The 21,289-nt window shown below is 37.3% G+C and overlaps 1 protein-coding gene across 3 annotated transcripts in view; it reads left to right on the forward strand.

Moving 5' to 3' along the window:
• CIB2 (calcium and integrin binding family member 2) overlaps positions 1 to 21,289 on the forward strand; it is a 52,725-nt gene that overhangs the window by 29,345 nt on the left and 2,091 nt on the right. For all 3 annotated transcript variants that reach the window (XM_026855744.1, XM_026855742.1, XM_026855743.1), the window contains 3 exons: positions 3,603 to 3,714; positions 14,744 to 14,891; positions 14,985 to 15,180. In XM_026855744.1, coding sequence (XP_026711545.1) covers positions 3,625 to 3,714; positions 14,744 to 14,891; positions 14,985 to 15,180 — 434 coding nt within the window. In that variant the 5' untranslated portion in view covers positions 3,603 to 3,624. The remainder of the gene's footprint in view (positions 1 to 3,602; positions 3,715 to 14,743; positions 14,892 to 14,984; positions 15,181 to 21,289) is intronic.

Below are 21,289 nucleotides of genomic sequence, written 5' to 3' on the forward strand. Positions count from 1 at the left end.
GGACTAGAAGAATGCAAGTAGTTGTCGAGGTCCAGGATTAATGGGAACTGAGGGCAGTAACCGTAACAGCTTGCAGGTACCTGCCAAGAAAACTGTGTCCTTAAGCAAAAGGTAATTCCGGCAGCGGGAGATCGCGACCACCGACTCGGGGACCACCTACTCACATTACACCCCAGAACCATTTCTAGACATTTCTAACCTCTACTGCGCAGAATCGGAAATAGGAGGAGAATATGGTAATGATTTATTGGAAGTTGTATGCTTATGCATGAAGACAATGAATATGTATGAGTAAGTTCTATAGAAGGTGTATGATTCTGGTGCCTGGCACGTGTTTTTGGTGAGAGCACTCCCCTACACGTCCGGCTGTCAGTAGTGAAGTGTCTGCTTATCTGCATCACATTGGTGTCGATATTTTTTATCCCGGGTTTCGGTGACACTCTAAGCCGCCATCACTGAAATAAGATTGTTGCTTCACAGCAAATGACATCTGGGACAGCATTGCAATCTGTCGTGCCTTACAGGCATATTTCTTGTGTCAGAATAATACTGCTTGCTCTGTAGATACTGTTTCAAAACTTCTTACAGAATTCAGTGAGCATCATAAGAAGCTTTAATATTTCTGTCAAAACAGTTCTGATCACTGTGAGTCACAGTAGTGACAATGAAGTGCTTCTTTATGTACCTGTAATAAGTACTTTTTATTTGTTATCTTAGTATTCAGTCTCTACTGTGGCACTGTTATTCCCAGTTTAAAGTAACTTTAAATTCACACTTTTGTGGCTGTCTCTTTTGCTACTATTAACAGGCATTTGTTTATTCTTGTGATATGCTTGTATTTCAGTAACAGATACTTTCCCACAAGATTTTTAGACTTCTGTCATGTGTTTGTTCCCATAGAAATTGACCCAGATTTTAATTTTTTTTTTTTTACAAACAAGAGGTTTGTTAAGATTTCTGGTTTGAACACTAACAGAAATTCCATAGCTTGCATTTTAGATTAATATAACAAGCTTAGTAAACTATGAAACACAGATAATTTCACTCTGTGTCTTCTGAAAGACATTATGGAGAATTCCTCCAAGATGCCCAACTCAGTGTCTGTATTCATAGTCCTGTTGGAAGAGACAGAGCAAAGACAGAAAAGTCCAATACTAGAGGAAGCAGAGAAGAAAATCTTGGCAGTTAAAATAAGCAGCATTGACAGCTAATATGTTTTGAAATGTTGCCCACGATGGTCACACTGCTCCAGTGACAAATGCTTTATTTTCAAGAAGACTAGAACAGAATTTCAGTATTCTAGCTTTAAAAGAAAAAATCCTTAGATGGATGTTTGATTTGAAAGGTTTACTTTAAGTGCTTTTAAGCTGTTTTTTTTCTGATGTATTTAGGGGCATTTTTGTAGTTGCTGTTTACTGAGAAATCAGTTGCTGGAGTGGGAAATTACTATTGCATCTTGAATTACACAGTATTTATGAAATGACAGGGTAGCTGTGGTAAGCAGCTGAAATATGCTTGGATTAGTGGATATTTAATTTCCTGTATGGCACAATGTATTGCTGCACAGTGTAAAGACATTAGTTTCCTAAGATCCAGACAAAACATGTTTCTGTGTTCCATTTCTGATGTTCTTGTGACATGTCATAATGATGACCAAAGAGGTGCTGAGAAAAGAGATCCTGTAGATTATTTTCTCCTAGGTTTTGAGTTAATTACCCACATGAATCTGAGGTAGTTCAGTTGCTTGTGAGGCAGACTGAGGGGCTGCTGAAGCCAAAGCTGGAAAGAAGGGCTTGCTGAGGCATTACTTCCTGTATTACTGGTTTGTTTATGTTCTGCTGTTTACAGCATGTTACTCTCGATTTGTAATTGTTGGTGTACCTATCGAGCAGGCAGGCTTTTTTTTTTTTTTAAATGAAAATAAGTCACAAAATAATAAATATAGCTTTTTCATACATATAAGTAGTACGTATGACCTAATGAGAGATCAGAATGCTCTGTGTTAGTATGTAAGGCACAGCAAAATGACCACGTTCTGCCCTAAGCAGTTTATGAGTTAGGTATAAGACAAAATTTTCACATAAAAATTACATTTTATAGTACGTGACATTTTTCAAGTTTTTGGTGAACAGCAGCTACCTAGTCCTCCTTCGGGTTCTTTTGACACATACAGTATTTCATAGAGGGCTGGCGGGTCATATGTTCATGCTAAATACATTGATCTCTGACTTATCTTTGAGCACTAGGATACAGGTGTTCCTTCTCCAGCCTTTTTGTGCTGATACTTGACAGAGTCTTGGATTCTAGATACTTGTCCGCTAGCATGAGATATCACTAGAATCAGTAAAATTAGAAAATCAGAAGAATTAATTTCTCCAAGATATGAATTGCTTCTAGACAGGTAATGTTTTTACTTACCAGGCAGTTTGAGCACTCAAAATTTGAGATCCGTTGGTGAGTTTGAATTGGATACCCATTTTACTTGAAATGTTTCTACCTCAAGTTTGAGTGAGCATCCCAGTGAGAACAAATGTGCTAAGATAGTTTTAAAATTTACATCCTGCTTAATTTGATGTTGTCTTTACATATTGCTGTTTTCTCTTGGTTTTTGGGCTATGCTCTTGCACTCATTCACTAGAGTATTTGGAGACAAGAAATAAAGGATAGGATTAACACTTGTTAATTCAATTAACAGTTGGAAGTAATGTAGAAACATTTGTGCAGTTTTTGCACAGCTTGTGCATGAGAGCAAGACAGTTTTTATAACTTACTGGTATTCAGCTTCTAAAGCTTTAGAACCACTGATGTTTCATGGGCTTTGAGTCTTCTTTTCCCATCTCCCTTAGAAAACTGCCAGCATAATACTGTTAGCATGATAAACAAGCTTTAGAGAGTGAAACGAGGTTTATGAATGTTTGACTTATGTCTCTCAGGAAAAACACTTGTTTATTGCCTTTAAAATATGCTGATTTGATGAATAAGCCACGCCAAGAATGGAACAAACCCGTGTGAAATGGAATGAAGTGAAAATGGTCTGTGTGCTGGTGTCAGCCAGTGCTAGAATCGTAAAACTAAGTCTGCTATGTTAGTGAGGCACTGACAGGAAAAGGGCTTCTGAAGTTCAGAAGTAAGGTCTCCCAAGGATACTGTTGTCTGTAGCATCAGAGTTGCATATCGTCTGGTTTAAAAAGTCTTTGAGTTGTTAAACAAGAACCTTTCCTTGTGTGTGCAGAGCAACCAATAGTCTGCACTGCGATTTGATCCCTGGATTACATGAACAGCGTTAGTACACTGGTCCAGGCCTACTTCTTTTGTGCACATACCTATATGGTGCTTAAATGTTACATACGGGTAGCCTGAAACACTGCTTAGTTACGCACCTCGAGTTACACATTGGCCTTAGGAGCAGTTATGCTGGATACTGCATCAAAGCCCTCTTTTTTTCAAAAAGATGGGAATTTGATGGGCTCAGACTTGTGCACTAAAAATAATAACAATTAGAGCTGCAAGACAAATTTGTGTCTGATTACTGTATGAATGGAATTGGTTATTTAAAAATGGTTATTGGCTGTTGTTTTTTTTTTTTTTCTGCTTGTTTACAGGTTGCATGGCCGATACCATGAAATGGCACCAAACGTTGTGCCCATGGACTATACAAAGGACCCAGATGTTAAACTACCTATGCAGCTTATAATAAACATGCCTGAGCTAAAGGTATCACTTCTGACTGCTTACAAACTGTATCTTAAGTTATATATAGCTCATCTGACTGAGGTTTTGCCAAGTGAGTTTGATATCCTGAAGCAATGTGGCATTCTGCGGTCTTCCCCGTCCTGTTACTTACTGTTCAAGGGCAAAACCAGCCCCAGAAACTGGAAAATATTTAGGTGGGTGTCTGTCTTGTGGAGATAGTTGGGATAGATATTAAACAAAATGAGTAGGAAATAAAATTAAATTTAACAATCCTTCCACTTTGTATATAGCGATTAGAAGCCAGTGGGATCTCTGTGTGAAGAGCAGGTTAGAAACCAGTTCTTATCTGAGTGTGATGTTAGGAAATTTGCCAGAGCTGTGGAGAACACTGCTAATTGAAAGAAAAGATTTTTCCCCTTCCTTCTTAGCTACAAGCGCACAATAAGTATTGTTTTTCTTAATAATTAGTTTTCATTTTTCATGAAGTGATGACATGGTAGGAAGTGGAGAGACAATCCAAATAACTGGGAGAATGAGAGAAGCAGTAGGCATAAAGCAATCAGTAAAAAAAAAAATTGAGACTGTGTTTCTTTTTACTATTTTATCAGTTCAACAATTGAATGTGGTTTAACATGGATTTTTAGCATATGTTTTTTAAAACAGTTCCTTGCATTATGTTGTCTTTGTTCTCAGTCTGTTTTTTTGTTTGCAAATTAGCTGACATCTTTAAATAACCACCATGTAGAAACAACTATTGCATGAAGTATTATTAAGCTTTTTAAGAGCAATGCCATAAAAACTTGCAATAGATGGTCTTGTACTTTATTTTAATGATTTAGAAAGTCTTCTTTAATGTTACTGAATATTTGGAAAAAAGGTATAAGCATTGCTGTGTAAATTCAGTTGGGGGGGAAGTTAACATAAAGTGAAAGACATTTCAATTGCATTGCAAGTTCACAGAACTCCTTGTTCCTTTAGTACCACACTTAGTGCATGTTTGATTCTGTGACAATACCATTATTGAAAAAGAAGTACATTTCACTCTAAAGAATGTTTGTTAAAAAGTGTTTGAACAGCACTTCATATAAATGGAGACTTTATTGATTAAACACAAATGAGCATTTACTTAAATAGATCTCTGAAAAATTTTCATCTTTCAGTTATGACTCTGACTTACCAGATACCTATGTACATCTTAAAAATTTGGGCTTCTGAAGAAACTGAGAAATTATTTAGGATTATTTTTCACATGAAGCATGGGATTCTTCATCAAAATCCCAGTGTTTATACTCTAAGGATGAGTTGTCCCTGTAATAAAGTAGATCAAGAAGAAACTTTTAATTTCAAAATTACACATAAAAAAGAAAATATAAATTAAAAAAATTTTATAAATATAAAAATGCAAGGAAAACTTTAGACATCATTAATTCTATCATAAAAGCCATAAATGCCACTGTCATCAACATAGCGCACCTGTGTTGAGTTATTGAACATATTAATAGTTAAGGATTTTGGTAGAGCTGTTTTTCTAATTACTTTCCTTAACAAAATTGTGTAGTACAGGAACAAAATTAGCATATACCTCACTGTTACTTACATAGTTACAAAACTGAAACCTGTGATGTGCTACAGGTTGTTCCTAGGACTTGGAAAATGGTTCTTTCATCAGCTGGTTGAAAGTTATTCTGCCTTCTAATGCCTAAAACTGCACAACCCAGCCCCAATTAGAATCCAGGTCCAGGATAGTTTCATATCAGCTGTGTGCATGTTCCAAGTATGTGTCCTTGACTGCCACGAGTATAAATGTAATTCCCTCCTCTGAAGCTTGCAAAGTCGAGCTCCCTTATCTCACCTGAAATAAAATTAATGATGTTTAAATCGTGCAGGCACTGCAGTTTAAAAAAAAAAATTCTTCATTGCCCATTATGTTACACAGTGTGAAGTAGGAACAGGGTATGAAAGTAGTGTTATTCAAGGTTTGTTTATATATGAACTTTTAGTATCAGCAGCACTCAAGAAAACATTATTGTTTAACAACAGTAAGTGTCTAAATGTATTGAAATGTCTATGAAAGAGCCGAAACTATGTGCTTGTTTACTTAATGATGAAAAAAGTGCACCTACAGAAGTATTAATGGAATTTTAAAACAGGGGGTGTAAAGATCTTGCCAAAAGGTTCTTTTCAGTTCATTCAATTGCAGAAAATATCTTACTGTATGTAAACCATTCAGGTATAAATATTTCACATAAGTTTTGTATATAACACAAATGTTTGTGTTGTTTTTCTTATTATGCAAATAAGGAAATTAGGCAACACGCAAAGTTAATACTTTGCAAAAATTTTAGTTACCTCAAATGGAGTCCAGTTTGGAGATAGCAATAAAGATTTCAGACTTGATTATCTAAAATTAGATGTAAGACATAATTAGGCATCAAAATCAGTAGCCTGTGAGAAGTTAAGAGCACAAGCAGACCTAATTAGGCCCGTAGGCTGTATTCTGTATAGTGTTATATTACTTAATGGGGCTAAAAGTTGGGAATTAGAATGCTTTTTCTGTGTGTCGTCTTTGTCCTACCTACGAGATCATGGGATCAGATGAGAATGGTAGCAAGAGGTGAATAGAGGAGAATAGTGCACTACTTTTCACAAGGATGAGGAAGTATTACATGAAATTACAGACAGCTGACATAACCTGTGAATGTATTGAGGAACTCACTGCCCCAAGACCTTATGGCAAAGACAACACTGGTCTTCAAAAAATATTTAAGTGCTCTTATAGAGCGGAATTCCACAGATTGCTATTAAGTTTTATGATCTGGATGTAATATCTCAGACAGTCCCTGAAATGCTCATTGCATAATCCCAGAATATACTATAGGAAGGATCACTGTGTATATCTCCTTCTTGTTTTAAATTCTTGCTTTATCTGCTACTGGTCCCAGTTAGACTGGTGGGCTGGATGGACTGATAATTATGACAGTTCCCATATAATTGTGTTTTTTTCCCCTTTAGAAGCAATCCCTAGATCTGTTGGATTTATCCTTAATGCACCAGCGAGATTTGTCTGAGGTGATTTAATCAAAAGACCTGCTCTTAGCAGGTGCAGGGAACTGGTCACTTGAAGCTTAGCAGCTAGTACAAAAGAAGAAGATTCTTCATCTTGAAACAGGAATATTTGCCTGACTTACTGAAGTGCTGTCATCTTGGATGGACAGCTGTACATGACAATGACAGGTAGTGCTGTATGGAATACAATACAACAAAATTACCAATGGGCTTATCTACATGAATATAAAATAATCAGGTTTTTTAGTAGCTGGCAGGATGAAAGAGCATGGGCTTCACAATGTCTATATATGTGGGAATGTCTTGAAGTATTCTAATTGTTTTCAGCCACCTGCTGGTTTTGTTTATGCAGAAATATTGAATTCTTACCTTCATGATAAAACGTATCATCCTCAAAGGTTTTTGATTCATTCATCCATTACTGCAGTAGCTTTATATCTCTCTAACATGTCTGCAATTCATTCCTCACTGTAGTGTCTTAGGTGCTTATACTGGCACTTCTAGTGTGGACAATCAGTACTCCTTAAGGCTTATGTCATTATCTTTAGGATCGTGATAGCACAATAGGAAATTCTCTGGCTCAGTTATGTGACTCTGAAGAGTTTAACTGTCAGATAGCTGATAGTTGCTGTGTGAAAAATCAAGACTAAATTCAGAAAAGAAAGTGAGAAATGATAATCACAAACATTCTTTTCAGCTTCAGTGATAAAGGATTGAACACTTAAGGAACAGCTCATTCTATGAAAACTTCAGAGATGGAAGACTACTATACTTACAAGACAGCCTGGTACTTAAGCTGAGATACAAACCAGAAATTTTATACCAGACCATGATTAAATTTCAAGTTACAGGAGCACATCTCGCTACCTTAGCGAACTTAGGTGGGAATGATAATAGACTTCCGTAAATCAAGTGGATCATAACCTGACTTCTTGCACCACGTCAAGTCTGTGAGGCTGTCTGACCCTGCTTTTGAAGAGGTCTCCAGCGTAATGGAACTTGATCTTATGAAAATAGCAGGACAAAATTCAGTGTCAGTTATAATAATTCCCTCCCAAGTCTCATAAGGCTGTGGAATAACCTTAGAAATAGGGCTGTGAAACCACTCATTTTATTTCAGGAATTCTAGCAGTTTGTAGAGAAAGTGCTTTCCATAGCTAGTGATCTTGTTTCCAGTAAAATACTGGTTGGAGGATACTAGATCTTCCTCCATAAGTCTTTCAAAACATTGACACTAGAAGATACTAAAATGCCATCTAGAATCTCAGTTACAAACCGGGTCAGTCCTGGTCATGGAGCATTTTGCAATTACCTGTGCAGATGGGGACAAGGGGAAGAAAATCTTTCCCCTAGAGTTCATTTTCCAGCAATCTAGGTAGTAACTCCAGCTCATACAGTAAGGAAAAAAAAAACCCCTAACCTTTGCAACTTGACCACACTGCTAAAGAAATTGTTATGGTGTTTTCTTTCTTCAGTAAATTTTCATCAAGGTGAAGACAAGCCAACATTTAAATCTTAAAATAGAAATAAATGAACTAAATGTCTATTGAATTCTAATAAAATTAGTGATAATTTCAATGCACCTGGCTTTTTTCATATACACATTACATTTCTAGTTCCTGGCAATGTTGAGCTCAATACCATTGCAGATTCTGACAAATGGATAGAATCAATAATGCACTTTTCTAAATTAGATTCTGCTACTATAAAGAAAGATCTTTGCCTCACACATTAATGTTTTGAGCCAGGATTTTTGTGTTTCAAAGAAAAAGAATGCGGATGGTCACTCACTTTAATTGATAATGAATTATTCACTAACTCATGGTCCTTAAAAGTTGAAAGTCAGGATGGGAAATAAATAAATAAAGAAGGAGCAGATACTTTAAGTTGATTAGGTCTACCATTACACTGAAGTTAACAGAGAGGTAGTTTACTCCATCTCTTTCATTGCGGTCTCTGTTCTGTAATTTTTACAATCTTGGTTACAGAGGCAATAATCTAATAAATTAACTTTAGGGCATATGGGCACCATGAGATTGCAGCAGTTAATATTGCAAAATATGTCGCAATGCTGTTCAGTATGAGACCATGTAGAAAGCGAAAGTGATTTTGTTTCAAAACAAAACTGATTTCACTTGCATTATCCCTGTCATTTCTACACAGCTAGATGTGAGAACGTAACCTGATGACAGAGATCACGTATGATCAGTGGAAGTGGGTGTGTGGCCATCTTCTTTGTGACACATCTGTCCCTCGTTGTGAGTCTTCCCAGTGGTGTGTGGCCTGTCTCTGGTTATTCTAGCGTAGAGCAATTCTGCTGTCAGGAGTTGGTCATAAAAGGACTTCCTGGAGGGGAACCGGTTTTGTTTCATTCACTTTACAGTCTGTGGCTTTCCCTTTTTTTGGCTCATGCAGTAACTTCATCGATCCTCGCGGGCCTTGTCGTTAGCTGCAGCAGTGAGTAAGGTAGTTCATAAATCCACACGCCGCTGGAACAGAATGACCAGCAGGCGCAGGAATCAGTCGGGAGAAAGGCCAGACACACGGGAACAGCGAACTGATCACACATTTCAGAACCAACGTTAGCAACCTGGTTTTGGCACGTTTAAACACGAATGTATACGAGTTGCTTCAAAATAAAATGAAACCACTTCCTACAGTTTTAATAGGATGGAATTTCAGAAGTGATTTCAGTGAGTCCCCAGTTTCAAAGCTTTCCAAGTAACAGGCAGTGACGCCTGAGAGAGCACATTGTTACTCTTCTCTGGCTATCCTGTTAGTTGTTTTTAGTTATGATGGGATGTTTTACTCCTTTCAGACCATTCTTGCTTCTCTGAAGTCTCTTTTTAACTGTGTGTCTCAACTGTATGCCCTCCACGTGTAGTAAGTGAGGGCCATTTTCTCTCAGTTGAACTCCAGACATGTACCTGCTTGGTGGTCTTCACCAGCATTGTCTGCAGTTTCCTGCTCTAGTTAGTGAATCAGTTGTTAAATGCTTTATATCTCCATGATATACTATTACGGTCTGTAATATTTAAGCAGTTCTGTATCCAGCCAGAATCTTTGGTTATTTGGCTGCCATGACCGTAGTGCAGCCTTCAGTAAAGAGCTCACTGCTGAACTGTCTTACATTTCTGCTTTCTGACAGAATAATGTGATCATTATGTTAAGATGTAAATATATCTATTTAGCTGTATTTACCTTGGTTTGTGCAGAGTATTCTTAATCAGTACCCTGTAGGCACTGCAGAGACGTTTGATGACATGAATATAATAATATACACATGAAAAAAAATTACTGGTTTTGAGGAAGAAGAAAAGGAAAAAAACCCCAAACAACAAAGAAATGTGCTTTTATCTGCTCCAGGGATTAATTTGCTGTTGCACTTACTATGCTTCCCTTCCAAAGTACCAGCCTCTCCTGCAGAGGTCTGGTAATGAACAATTTAGCCATTTTTATATTAATGTTTGTCTGATAAGAGTTCATATCTGTTTTTTTAGGAATAACTCCTGAAATCTGAGAAAGGTTTGCTTCTGATCAGTTATGAACAAGTCCTGATTAAAGCATCCAAAGGGATTCTGGCTTTCAGTAGTCTGCAGAGTAGACTGCTTTGTGCATTTAAATATCTTCCCTAATGTTGTTGGGGACTTATGTTCAAATACAAAAGAGAAAATGATCATCATGTTTCTGTGGATGTAATACTGAGAAGCATTCTGTAACGACTGTCCAGCATCTCTAGCTTAGTTATCTTGACTTACCTTACAACTTTACTTCCAACCTCTTATTTCTGAAAGGCAGTCAGCTTGTGAAAATAGGATACAGTGCTTTAAATTAATTTGTCAAGCTGCAAAACGGATAGAGCAAAAGGATAACCCGGTGCTTCCCTAGAGCCTATGATGGAGGCTAGAGGACAGGGGAAAATAACAAGTGACTTCGTAAGATTTAGCTGCAATCTTTCTAAGAAAACTAATGGTTATGTATGATGTTACAAGTATGTATGATGGAATAGATGCAAATGATATTCAAAAATGTATAGAAAATCGTCTGAGAAAGTGATCGCTAAAAAGATGGATGGCACATTTTAGGAGAATTATTTTAAGTCACTACAGCAGCATCAATCTGCAAAACAACAACGTTTTAGCTGTAGCAATTCTTTATTGTTTCTGTCTCCCCTCTCATTTTTATTGTGGAGAACAGAAAAAGCTTTTTAACAAGGCAATTGTAAGTTTCCAGTTTTAAAAGTATTATTTTTTTAAACAATTAGTGCTAAGGGAAAACTATCTAGGAATGAACAGTATTGTTTTCCCCTTTAGTCCCTTCCCCTATGGCTTTTCCTTTAAATATGATGGAACCCTAATTTGTGCTCTTTAGAGCAGAGGTAATGAAATTACAGGAAGGATGTGAAAAGTATCTGTGAAGGTAAACTAATACTTTCCATTGTGTAAGCCACAGATATACTGCCTGAAGACACATAATATGAGAAAGTTAAAGAAAAGAAATGAATATGAGGAAAGATTTTATTTTTCATTTAGGTTTTAGAGATCCGTTTGGCAAAAGAGTTAGTTTGTAACTCTTTAAGTGTCTTAGGTCCGTTTAATTCATTGTTAATTTACTTGTATTTTCAAGATCTCTCACACGCCAAATAGATAATTCATCTTATGCAACTCCAATATGCTTATTCAGTCTGAGAGATCGTGCCTAGCATTTCTGATGCAGAAAGTCCTGGGTTTGAAATTCACTGCTGATAGGAATATTTGCATCTGTGCACTCGCTGTTTGTTACCCAGTGCCATCTCTAAGATGTCAGTTTACAACTATTACCCTGACACTTAGTTCTGATGAGGTTCATTCCAAAGAAAGCAATATAGTAATTTAGAAATAAAACTGACAATTTTTCTGAAATGTTTTCTCATCCACTCTGGTATTTAGCAGTCTACTATTAAGCATTCAACAGACACACCAATTTTCACTGTGCTTTTAGGAAGAAAGCGGGCCAAATTAATCTTACTTTACCTTATTAATAAAGGGACAATTTGAAAAAATAGAATTGGTTGTTTTCTGCTGAGGGTCTGTATGTATATTCGTACCACAAACAGACATATTTCCATACACTCAAGTAAGATACTTTAGTCTTAGCAGTACCCACAGACGCACATCTGCTGTCCCTCCTCTACAGATCATACACGTGATGTGAGTGATCATAACGTATCCCTTTACAATGGTTTTCTTTCAGCCATCTGGCTAATTCTGGGGTGGTGTTTTTCATTCTGAGGCTCTTGAGAGTTGTGGCCCTGATGCTTTTTTGAGGCTGTTTTATTTTCAGGAATCTCTCTTTTCTATTCTTACTTATTTTAATTTTTGTTTTTATTTGGCCTGGTTTGTCTTCATCTGAACAGTGAGCTCAGCCTTATATATGCAGTTCAGAGCACAGTGAGCTTGTTAATCTGCTACCCTTTGTAAGCACCCTCCCTATTGTGGAATTACTTCAGTCATCAAACCCTGCAGGAGAATTTGAATGTGGTATTGACTGCTTTAATGACGGCTGTCATTTGAGCGTACGGCTCTGTGGTCCTTACTTCACCTGTCCATTAAAACAGCCTTATTTCTGGCCATTGTCTCAGCCAGAAAGACTGGAGAGATCTTGGCATTTAGTAGTGAATTTGAATCTTGATTGGCTCAGGGAATTATGCTTTCAATATCATTTTCTCATATCTTGCCTGTCCTCAGAAGATTGACACGCACACTGTTACGGTTTGTTGTTAGATGGACATTTGCCTTTTGGCAGACTCCAACTAATTTCTACCATGGAAGAAGTCCTAGAACACAAACTCCAAAGATATCTCATTAGGTAGCTGATGTATCCTGAGTGCTTTGTTACCATCAAATAAAAACCTGATAGAATCAGTTATGCTCGCTGAGGATGTGAATGGCCAGTATAGCTTCTGTGAAAAAGTTTCTCAACGTTCCATCTGGGATGGCCACTGAAATTTGTTCTTAAATTTGCCAGGTGACATGACTTGACAAATGTGCATGGCTGTGGTATGGCCTTGATCAATCCATGCCTTGTACCCAAATATCTGACCGTTTCTCTGTACTTGCATTCTGGAACTAGACACTGCAGAGGGTCATCCTGTAGTGTTGATCTATGCACTGACCAGTCACCTGAACAAAAAAGGGAAGTTGCTTTCCAGGAACTGGATGTTCTTTGAAATATCCATCTATATAGTCACACCTCAAGTTTCACTTGGAGAAGCTAAGCTTTTGTATGTTATGCTTGTCTTTTAACAAGAATCCTTAAATTTTTTTGATTATTTGAGGGTACAACAAAATTTTTCTTAACTGTTTATCTCTGGGAGGGTGACAAATTTCATTATGTTTCCAAGTTCCCCCTGTGATCTTTATCTTCAGCTCTTGTAAGCTGCTGCACACCACTTATCAGTTGTTGAATTTCACTTAAGAGGCAGCTAGCTGCAGATTAGTGGTAAGTAGCCCAGTTCTTGTAAAGTACTTGATGTTCCTTTAAGGTGAAAGATACTACATAAATATAAAACATCAGTCTGTTCACATAACTCTGCTTTGTAGATGATGCTTATATATTTTTAGTCTCCACAGGTATGCAGAAAACGTGTTCTATAGATGCATCTGTTCTATGTGTGAATTATCAAGAAAGTATTCATGTAAACTAAAAAATAAGTTTCTGGTCATTTTCCTCTCACATGTAGCTGTCTTATGAAATTTCATTTAAAATAATTGGATGACTTATTAATACCTGTTAGCTAGTTAAACTTACAGAAAAGAATAAATTAAATGGGTATATGATTGAGCTCTGAGCTTTCACAATACTGCTTCTTTTAAAGCCAGATAAAATGCTTCATGTATATTAAAAATAATGAACATATGTCACCAAAGCTGTTTACATTTATAGGAGATCAGTATGTTAATCTGTGGAGTGAGATCTGTAGAACAGCTTTGATGAGATGCTGCTTACAGCCCAAATGTTTGTATTATTCATATTCAGTTGAATTGAATTATTTTCCCAGTTTTATAAACATAGCTACAAATTCATCTTGAGTTTTTATATAGCTGTGAGAAAGATGTTGTTTTGTTACTATAAAAACACTTGGTTTGGACTTCAGAGTAGTAAAGAAGCTTTTCTTATGCTTGCTTGTGTGTTTATGGTTTTAAAATACCATCTTATTCAGAGTAGCCTTGGCACCAGCTAGGTTGGTAGGGTGCTGGAAAACTATCTTAGGTTTATCTCCTGTGCAGATGAAACTTCATTTAATACTCTGGAATTTGTAGTCAGTTCAGCAGTTGGACACTGGTGTGTGTATCAGAATGAAAATGACTTTTCTACAAGATTCTACTGGGATGTGACTTTGCATCCTTAATGAACAGACATGGTTGGCTGATGGTTGATTGATGGCTCCACATGAATCAGGTGTGGAATGCAGATATTGACTTTTTAAAGTGGTTTCCTAAATAATATTTATTCTTCCAGCCTTCAGTCAGGTGCCACCAGAAGGCATAAAGACCCTGTTTGTTTCACTGGCTTTCCACCTTGGTCTCTTGGTTTCCTTCCCCTCCTGTCATCCCCTGCTCTTACCGTAGGAGCTGTAACCCTCCTGACTCAGTCTGACACCTTGTCAGGAACCTGCTTCGTGCAAATGATTTCAGACTCTTAGTACCTTTAACATTTGTAAAGCATGTGTTCCGTGCAGGAGAAACGAGATGAGCACCAGTTTAGAGAGAATGAATAACAATGGGGCTGAAAAAATCTGGGCAAGAAGCGATACTTTGCAGCAGCATGTTCTACTGACACTTTCTGCTAAAGCATGCAAATGTAAATTTTTAGGTGCATTTTGAAAGAAAAAAAAAAAAAAGTTGTCTTCAAAGAGCCAACCATGGAATTAAATACTTATTAACAGGGAGTCTGCTTTGATCTTCCAAATACTAAAAAATATATCTATCTCTGTTTTTCACAGGAGAATCCCTTCAGGGAAAGGATCGTGGAATCTTTCTCAGAAGATGGAGAGGGAAGCCTCAGCTTCAATGATTTTGTGGATATGTTCTCTGTGCTCAGTGAAATGGCTCCCAGAGAGCTTAAAGCAATCTATGCCTTTAAGATCTATGGTACTGTATTGGGATGCTTTTGTATGCCTTTTGTGTTTGAAGTAAACGAGTATGAGAGTTGTTGGTGATCTCTTTGCTTCTTTTATTGTTTAGATTTTAACACAGATAACTTCATTTGTAAATCAGACTTGGAAAAAACCCTCAATAAACTGACCCGGGAAGAGCTAACAGCAGAAGAAATCACTCTAGTTTGTGAGAAAGTGATAGAAGAAGCTGACATGGATGGTGATGGGAAACTAGGATTTGCAGATTTTGAAAACATGATCTCCAAAGCACCGGACTTTCTCAGGTATTGTTTTAAGAAAAGGATAGTCTCTTGCATCTTTTCAGATATTTTGTTAGGATATCATTGTGTAGTGTACTACCAGAAACGTCAGACACAAGTACTTTACCAGAGAGCTCACTGGAGGATGACTTTTTACCCCAATTCAGTTTACTTTTCTAGAGGGTATTCCAGTTCTCTCCTAACTTGAAGTCTAAGAGCTAAATGACTTTTAATGGTTTCTGTCTGTTTGTTTGTTTGTGGGGTTTTTTGTTGTTGTGGTGGTTTGTTGTTTGGTTTTTTTTTTAATTTTATTTTAGTTTGTGTGGTTTCTTCTGGAAAATATTTTGATCTATTATAAGCTCAAATTCATTTTGTTCACAAGCTTATAGCAAGGATCCATGCTGTCTGAGTAGGAATGTGTGTACATATTGTATACATGTTACAAATATACGTGGAAACACATTGATTGATCTTTGGTGCTGAGAATGTGAGAGCTAGAGGATGTTACCGTGGTACAGTTCCTGCTAGTAGCAGAAAACCAATTAAAACGATTAAATACTCCAGTCTTTCTTTGATCCACTGTTAATCAGGGTTTTTTTATAACTGATATTTTTAGGTTTTGTTGCTGACTTTCTTCCTAGTAATCTGTAGATAAAACCCAGCTATCTTAAGACAGTTTTTTCTTGCACATTTTGTTTTTAAAGAGACCTTTTGAAAACAATAACGACTTTATTTTTTCACACAATAAAACTGTCTACATAAACTTTCAGTTAAGGCTGTTACTTAAGTAATACAAGGATAGACCTTCTTTAAGAAATTACAGTGAGTCAGCCAGCAAAATAAGATACTTCCAGATTGGGAGGAGATCTTATTTCAGTATTAAATCCACAAGCAGAGTAGGCTGAAGCTAAAACTTAGGTCTAGTTTTTTCCCAAATTCCAGTGGTCTGGGTTAACTGTGTCTAATAGTAAATGTTTGCTAAGCCAAAAAAGGTTTTTTTCATAATCGTTGTTCGTACACATTGTTAAGTTGGTAGCGTTCCTGTTAGGTGATAATTGATAACAACACATAAATTCTAATATCGGGGAAGATAAATAATCCAACAATTGTCTGGACTGCAAGCAGGTATCCATTATGATTGTAAGCTGCTTTGAGAATGTTGGAATAGTAAATTCTAGTTTCTGCAGACTTGTGTCTCCGGATTAGTTGGGAGATACCTGAGAAGGAGTTTAGTTTCAATTTTTTGCTGCAGGTAAGGCATGAAGACTGGCTCATCTATGTAGATTTTCTGATGTCTGTAAAGGTGTGGAATTATTTTGCATCTTTCTATGAAGTGGAACACTTACAGACTCTTTTATACCCAGCTGCCTCTTTGTTGAATTCTCCAAAGGATTCAGAAGTTACTGGGGAGGATTAACAAAGCTTGCAGTCAGACTGTTTAAATAAACTCTATTTTCATAATAAATAAGGCAAAACATTAGGATAGAATTAAGGTAGATCAAAATATGGACTGATAATCTTAATGCTAATGGTGTTTAAGAACTTTTAAGTGTCCTGCAGAACACAGAACAGTTTATTTCTTTCATAAATGATATTTCTGAGAAAAGACGTTATAAAAAAATTATTCTGCAATAAAGCACGAGGACGTTAATCCTGTAAACCCTGAGAAATATCAGCATCTTGAGGGGATATGTGACAAAGTTAATGTGAATGTCTTTTATACATTAGAAACGTATCAGGCATTCCTTGACTAACCAAGTGTATCAGCAGAAACTCTTTTAGAACAAGACACATATCATCGTTATGGTGAGGCTCAGCTGAGGAGGTATTCAAATATTTTATTTACATATATTTCCAGCCAAGAAAATGTTTTCTTTATACTGTTATCTGTATAGAAGCTGCTGGGGTCAGGTAGAGTTTCCTTTAATCAATCAAAAGGCTGTACTGTACCTATAGATCTGGTAGAGAACAGAGATCAAATGCGAAGAATTGAAGGCAGATCTGAAGACTCAGCAGAAACTGTAGTTTCAGAAGTGTCCTGTGCCATGACTGACTTCACAAGCCTCTACAACACAGCAGTAAACTGCTGACTGAGAATTCCAAGCTGAGGATGCTGTGCAATCCAGTCATTTCCTGAGAAAGTAGCAGAGAGGGATATTTGCCACTGCAGCCATTGGAATTACTGTTACAATTATTTTTCATTTCCAAGCTTGTGATGTTTTGGGAAGCTGAGGAAATGAGTGGAAGGACCTGAGTGATGGCTACTCAATGGGGCAAGAAAGTAAAAAGAGGGATTAAGTGAAATGTACAGAGCTTGTTATAGCTTAGGTAAAGAGAAAATAAAAGAGAGAAGGATCACTGACAATACTGATAATTTAAAGGACCAGACTACCAAGTACTGGAAGACCGATCGTCCAGTTGCTCAGTTTAAACACATACTTTGATCTGTGTTTGTGACGTGGTGAACTCATGTTATCAGGATGTCTCTGTGATGTTGAAGACAGTGATGTGTATATTTAAGGCAGATATTTTCCATCCCTGACTTCAAGGGAAATGGTATCTTCCCTCTCCTGTCAGGTCCAGGACATCAGCTGGGTCACAAGATTAAGCTCTGAAGTCCTTAGGCTTAAGAGCTCCTGATGTGACATCACCTAAAGAAGAGTTTCTTTCCACCTTCTAGCTGAAGCACTAGTTTAGAGCCGCTGACTGTTAACTCAGCAACATGTTTTTTAACCTTTGGAGCTATATTGCAAAATGAGGGTGTAAATGGAAAAAGTCTCAGAGCTGAGAAGAGAACATGTAGTTTCTCTGATTTGGTTTCTGTTTCAGCCAGAGTTAACAGTTTCAGGAAAAGAAGGTGGCAAGGTTGTGAGGCTGCTTTCATCCAAGTAAATCTTTATGGAAGACTTGATACCTCTCCCTCTTACTGTGGTTTACTGTTCATTTTGCCTGTGAAGCTATTTAATTTTTTGAGGATGTTCTTAGTCATATTTTTGCTGTATGCACAGCATCACAGACTGACATTTGTTAATACTGAACTTTCTGATCTGGGCTACTTACTCTCATTTTTTAAATAATGTGTAAATATTTCATTCTAAAGGAAGACAGTGATTTGACTTGTGGAATGGTGTCGTGGTTTCAGCTCAGAGAGTAACTGAGCACCATGCAGCTTTTCACTCCCCTCTTTCCCCCCTAGTGCTGAGAAGGAAGGAAGCAAAAGACCGAGGACTTGAGATAAGGACATCATCCTTTAAGGCACAGGCAAAAAATCAGACTCATTAGGGGAGCAAAACCACATAAAATTTAATACAGACACTAACGACATCACCACTTAACAGACAGAGTAGGACCATGAGAAGCATTACCACATCTGGAAAACACCTTCCCCCACCCCTCCCTTCTTCCCAGGCTCTGCTTTGCTCCCGATTTCTCTACCTCCTCCCCTGCAGCAGCACAGGGGGCAGGGAGTGGGGCGTGTACTCAGTCCTGACATGGCTTTGGGAAGCTTCTCACAGGGAACCACCACTGTAGCCCCCTCCCCTCCTACCAAAAACCCCTGTCACACACACAAACCAGGACAGATGGGATCCATTGAATGTTCATGCCATAATGGGTATACCAAGGTCTGACTGGGGACTGAAACTAAACCAGTGCCTTCTGATAGTAGCCAATGCCTGCTAGCATGTGACAGGACGTGTGACATGGGACAAGAGTGCCATTCCTGTACCTGATCTCTCACCACAAAAAAACCCAGTTCCTGTTCATTGAGTTCAATTATACCATAACAGTCTTGGATAGTTTGCCTATTCATTTAATGAAACAACGCTTTCTTTATTTTCTGAATTTATCTCCAGCTTGATTCATGGCCTCTCATTTTCCTCTCTCCTGTCTTCAACTGTAATGGTCCTCGTAAGTGATAACCATAGGCTGTCTGCAGCCAAACTGAAGACAGGGCTGTGCAGTTTCACCATGTAATATAATACAGAACATGCAAAGCATAGGAAGGGTCTTAATAGCAGATTAACAACCCTATATGCTGGTAGTAAACTTGTGCCTGAACCTATCTTCTTAATGTTATAAAAAGATAAGAAAACATGTTTTCATCTAAATAAAATTGTCCCATTTGGCATCTTCAGCAGTTGCATGGAAGAAATACCCAACTCATCAATGTCCAGAGACAGTCATAATTTAATTTGGTTTTGCATATCTCCATTTTTTTTGCTCAGTTGAATGTATTCCAGACTTTAACTTCAAGAAAGCCTGAGTGCCTATTGATTTATACTTTCAACTACTCAGCGGCTATAAAAATCAAACACCTAGGAATCAAAGCAATAGCCACTTTGAAATGGTTGCCGGTGAGCAGTTGGAGACGCTGTGTAACTGCCGTTTTCAGAGATTTTGCTGTGAAGCAAATCAACATTTCTGAATATGGGATCTTAAAATACCATACTGGTGCCTGGTATATAATCCTTTTGAAAATGTTGACTAACTTACTAGACCCCAGATGATTTTTATTTGCAGCAAAGGATTTCTTATTCTGTTCTTCATCATTTCCCGCTACCAAAACCCACTTCTTTACATTGTAGGAGCAGGTTTTATCCCCGGGTCTGCCATTGCTTGAGCAGGTGATGTGCGCTAAGCCACAGATTTTGTTCTCTCTGCTCTGTTACATGGGACCAGTGCTTACCTGACTTCTGACAAACATTGAGAACTTTTATAGTATGAACTATCCAACTGTAAAATCCCATCATCATTAAAATGAGGAATGAAATTACTGAGGAGGAATACCTTCTTTACCCTGTTTGTGGAAAACCTTTGAAGGCCAGATTCCTATAACAATGTGCACTCTGTTTTTGAAGCGCTTTTTTCACACAGCTCAATCTATTGTGGTTTTTTTAAACTGTCATACTATCATGCATACTTAATATATGCAGCAAGCATTAATTTTGGCTGCATGATCCACGCTTTGACCTGGTATGAGCTAAAGTTCATCCACTGCACGTTGAGTGATTTTTCCTTATCTCATCACTTGTTTCTCAAACCTTTACTTAATGACCCTGTGTAGGTTTAATCTCCTACAGCCAGCCTTTGCAAGCTTTGTACTGCTGTCAAGCAAATGAAGATGCAGTAAAGTCTGCTGCTTGATTTGCACTGCTGTGGTTGAGGAATTTTTTTTAAGACTAGAAGAAAACACTGCTAATCGTTGACCAGGGAAGAAGATATATGACTGTTATCCAGGAAACTTGAGTAAGCTGTAAATGATAATGACAGTTTCAGACAGTTTGATCCCAGAAGGTTTCTTTAACTCAAAATTGCTATCATTAAGAAGCTGCTTGTAGTTTAATGGAAGTATTAGAAGCCTGAACTGGCACTAGCTGAGTGTTCTGTTCTACAAGACTGGTTACGTTTTCCACAGGAAATTATTTTATAAATCATCCTGGAAATTTAAGCTTATTTAAATGCCTGAGGGTGAAACATACTTATAACAATTTGAAATGGAGTTGAGAAGAATATGCCATTAGTGAGCTGCCAGAAGTAGACAGAGAAACAACAGATTAAACAAAAAGATGTTGTTGGAAATGCTGTATTTCTGAAATCTCTGTGGGCCTTTGCCCATATAAAAGTTGATGTCCTGACTTCAGTCCTACCTAAAGCTGGAGTAACAGAAGCTCTTTTGTAGGAGATGTGCATCTCATAAAACCTGTCTCAACACGCAGTTTATCTAGTTCTTAAGGACTAAAATTAGAGCTAGTGACAAATTGGCAAGAGATGTTTAGCAGGAAAACAGTGGAATAATTTTTGTGAGTATTTTTCACAGAATATTTCAGCTCTTCTCAATAAAAAGCTTGATCTCCAAAGGCCAAAATGACACTCATAGAACTACAAAAATTTCCAATAAATAGATTTCCAGTGAAGTGGTTTTGGATGGATTTTTTTTAAAAAAAAATTATTTTAAGGAGTCATTCCTAAAATGTTACCACATACAATGCTGTGAAGTTTTTAGTTCCTATGCGGGACTTAAATTTTGAAGAGTTTGGATAAATATGGGGCTCCAGACATTTCTTGAGTTTTGACCAAGATGTTTATAATTCTTTTCTTCTAAAAACTTAGTTATGGTAAGCTTTTTGCATCA

Source organism: Athene cunicularia (assembly GCF_003259725.1).
Source record: "Athene cunicularia isolate RWA chromosome 10 unlocalized genomic scaffold, athCun1 chr10_part1, whole genome shotgun sequence".
In the NCBI taxonomy this organism is placed as follows: Eukaryota; Metazoa; Chordata; class Aves; order Strigiformes; family Strigidae; genus Athene; species Athene cunicularia.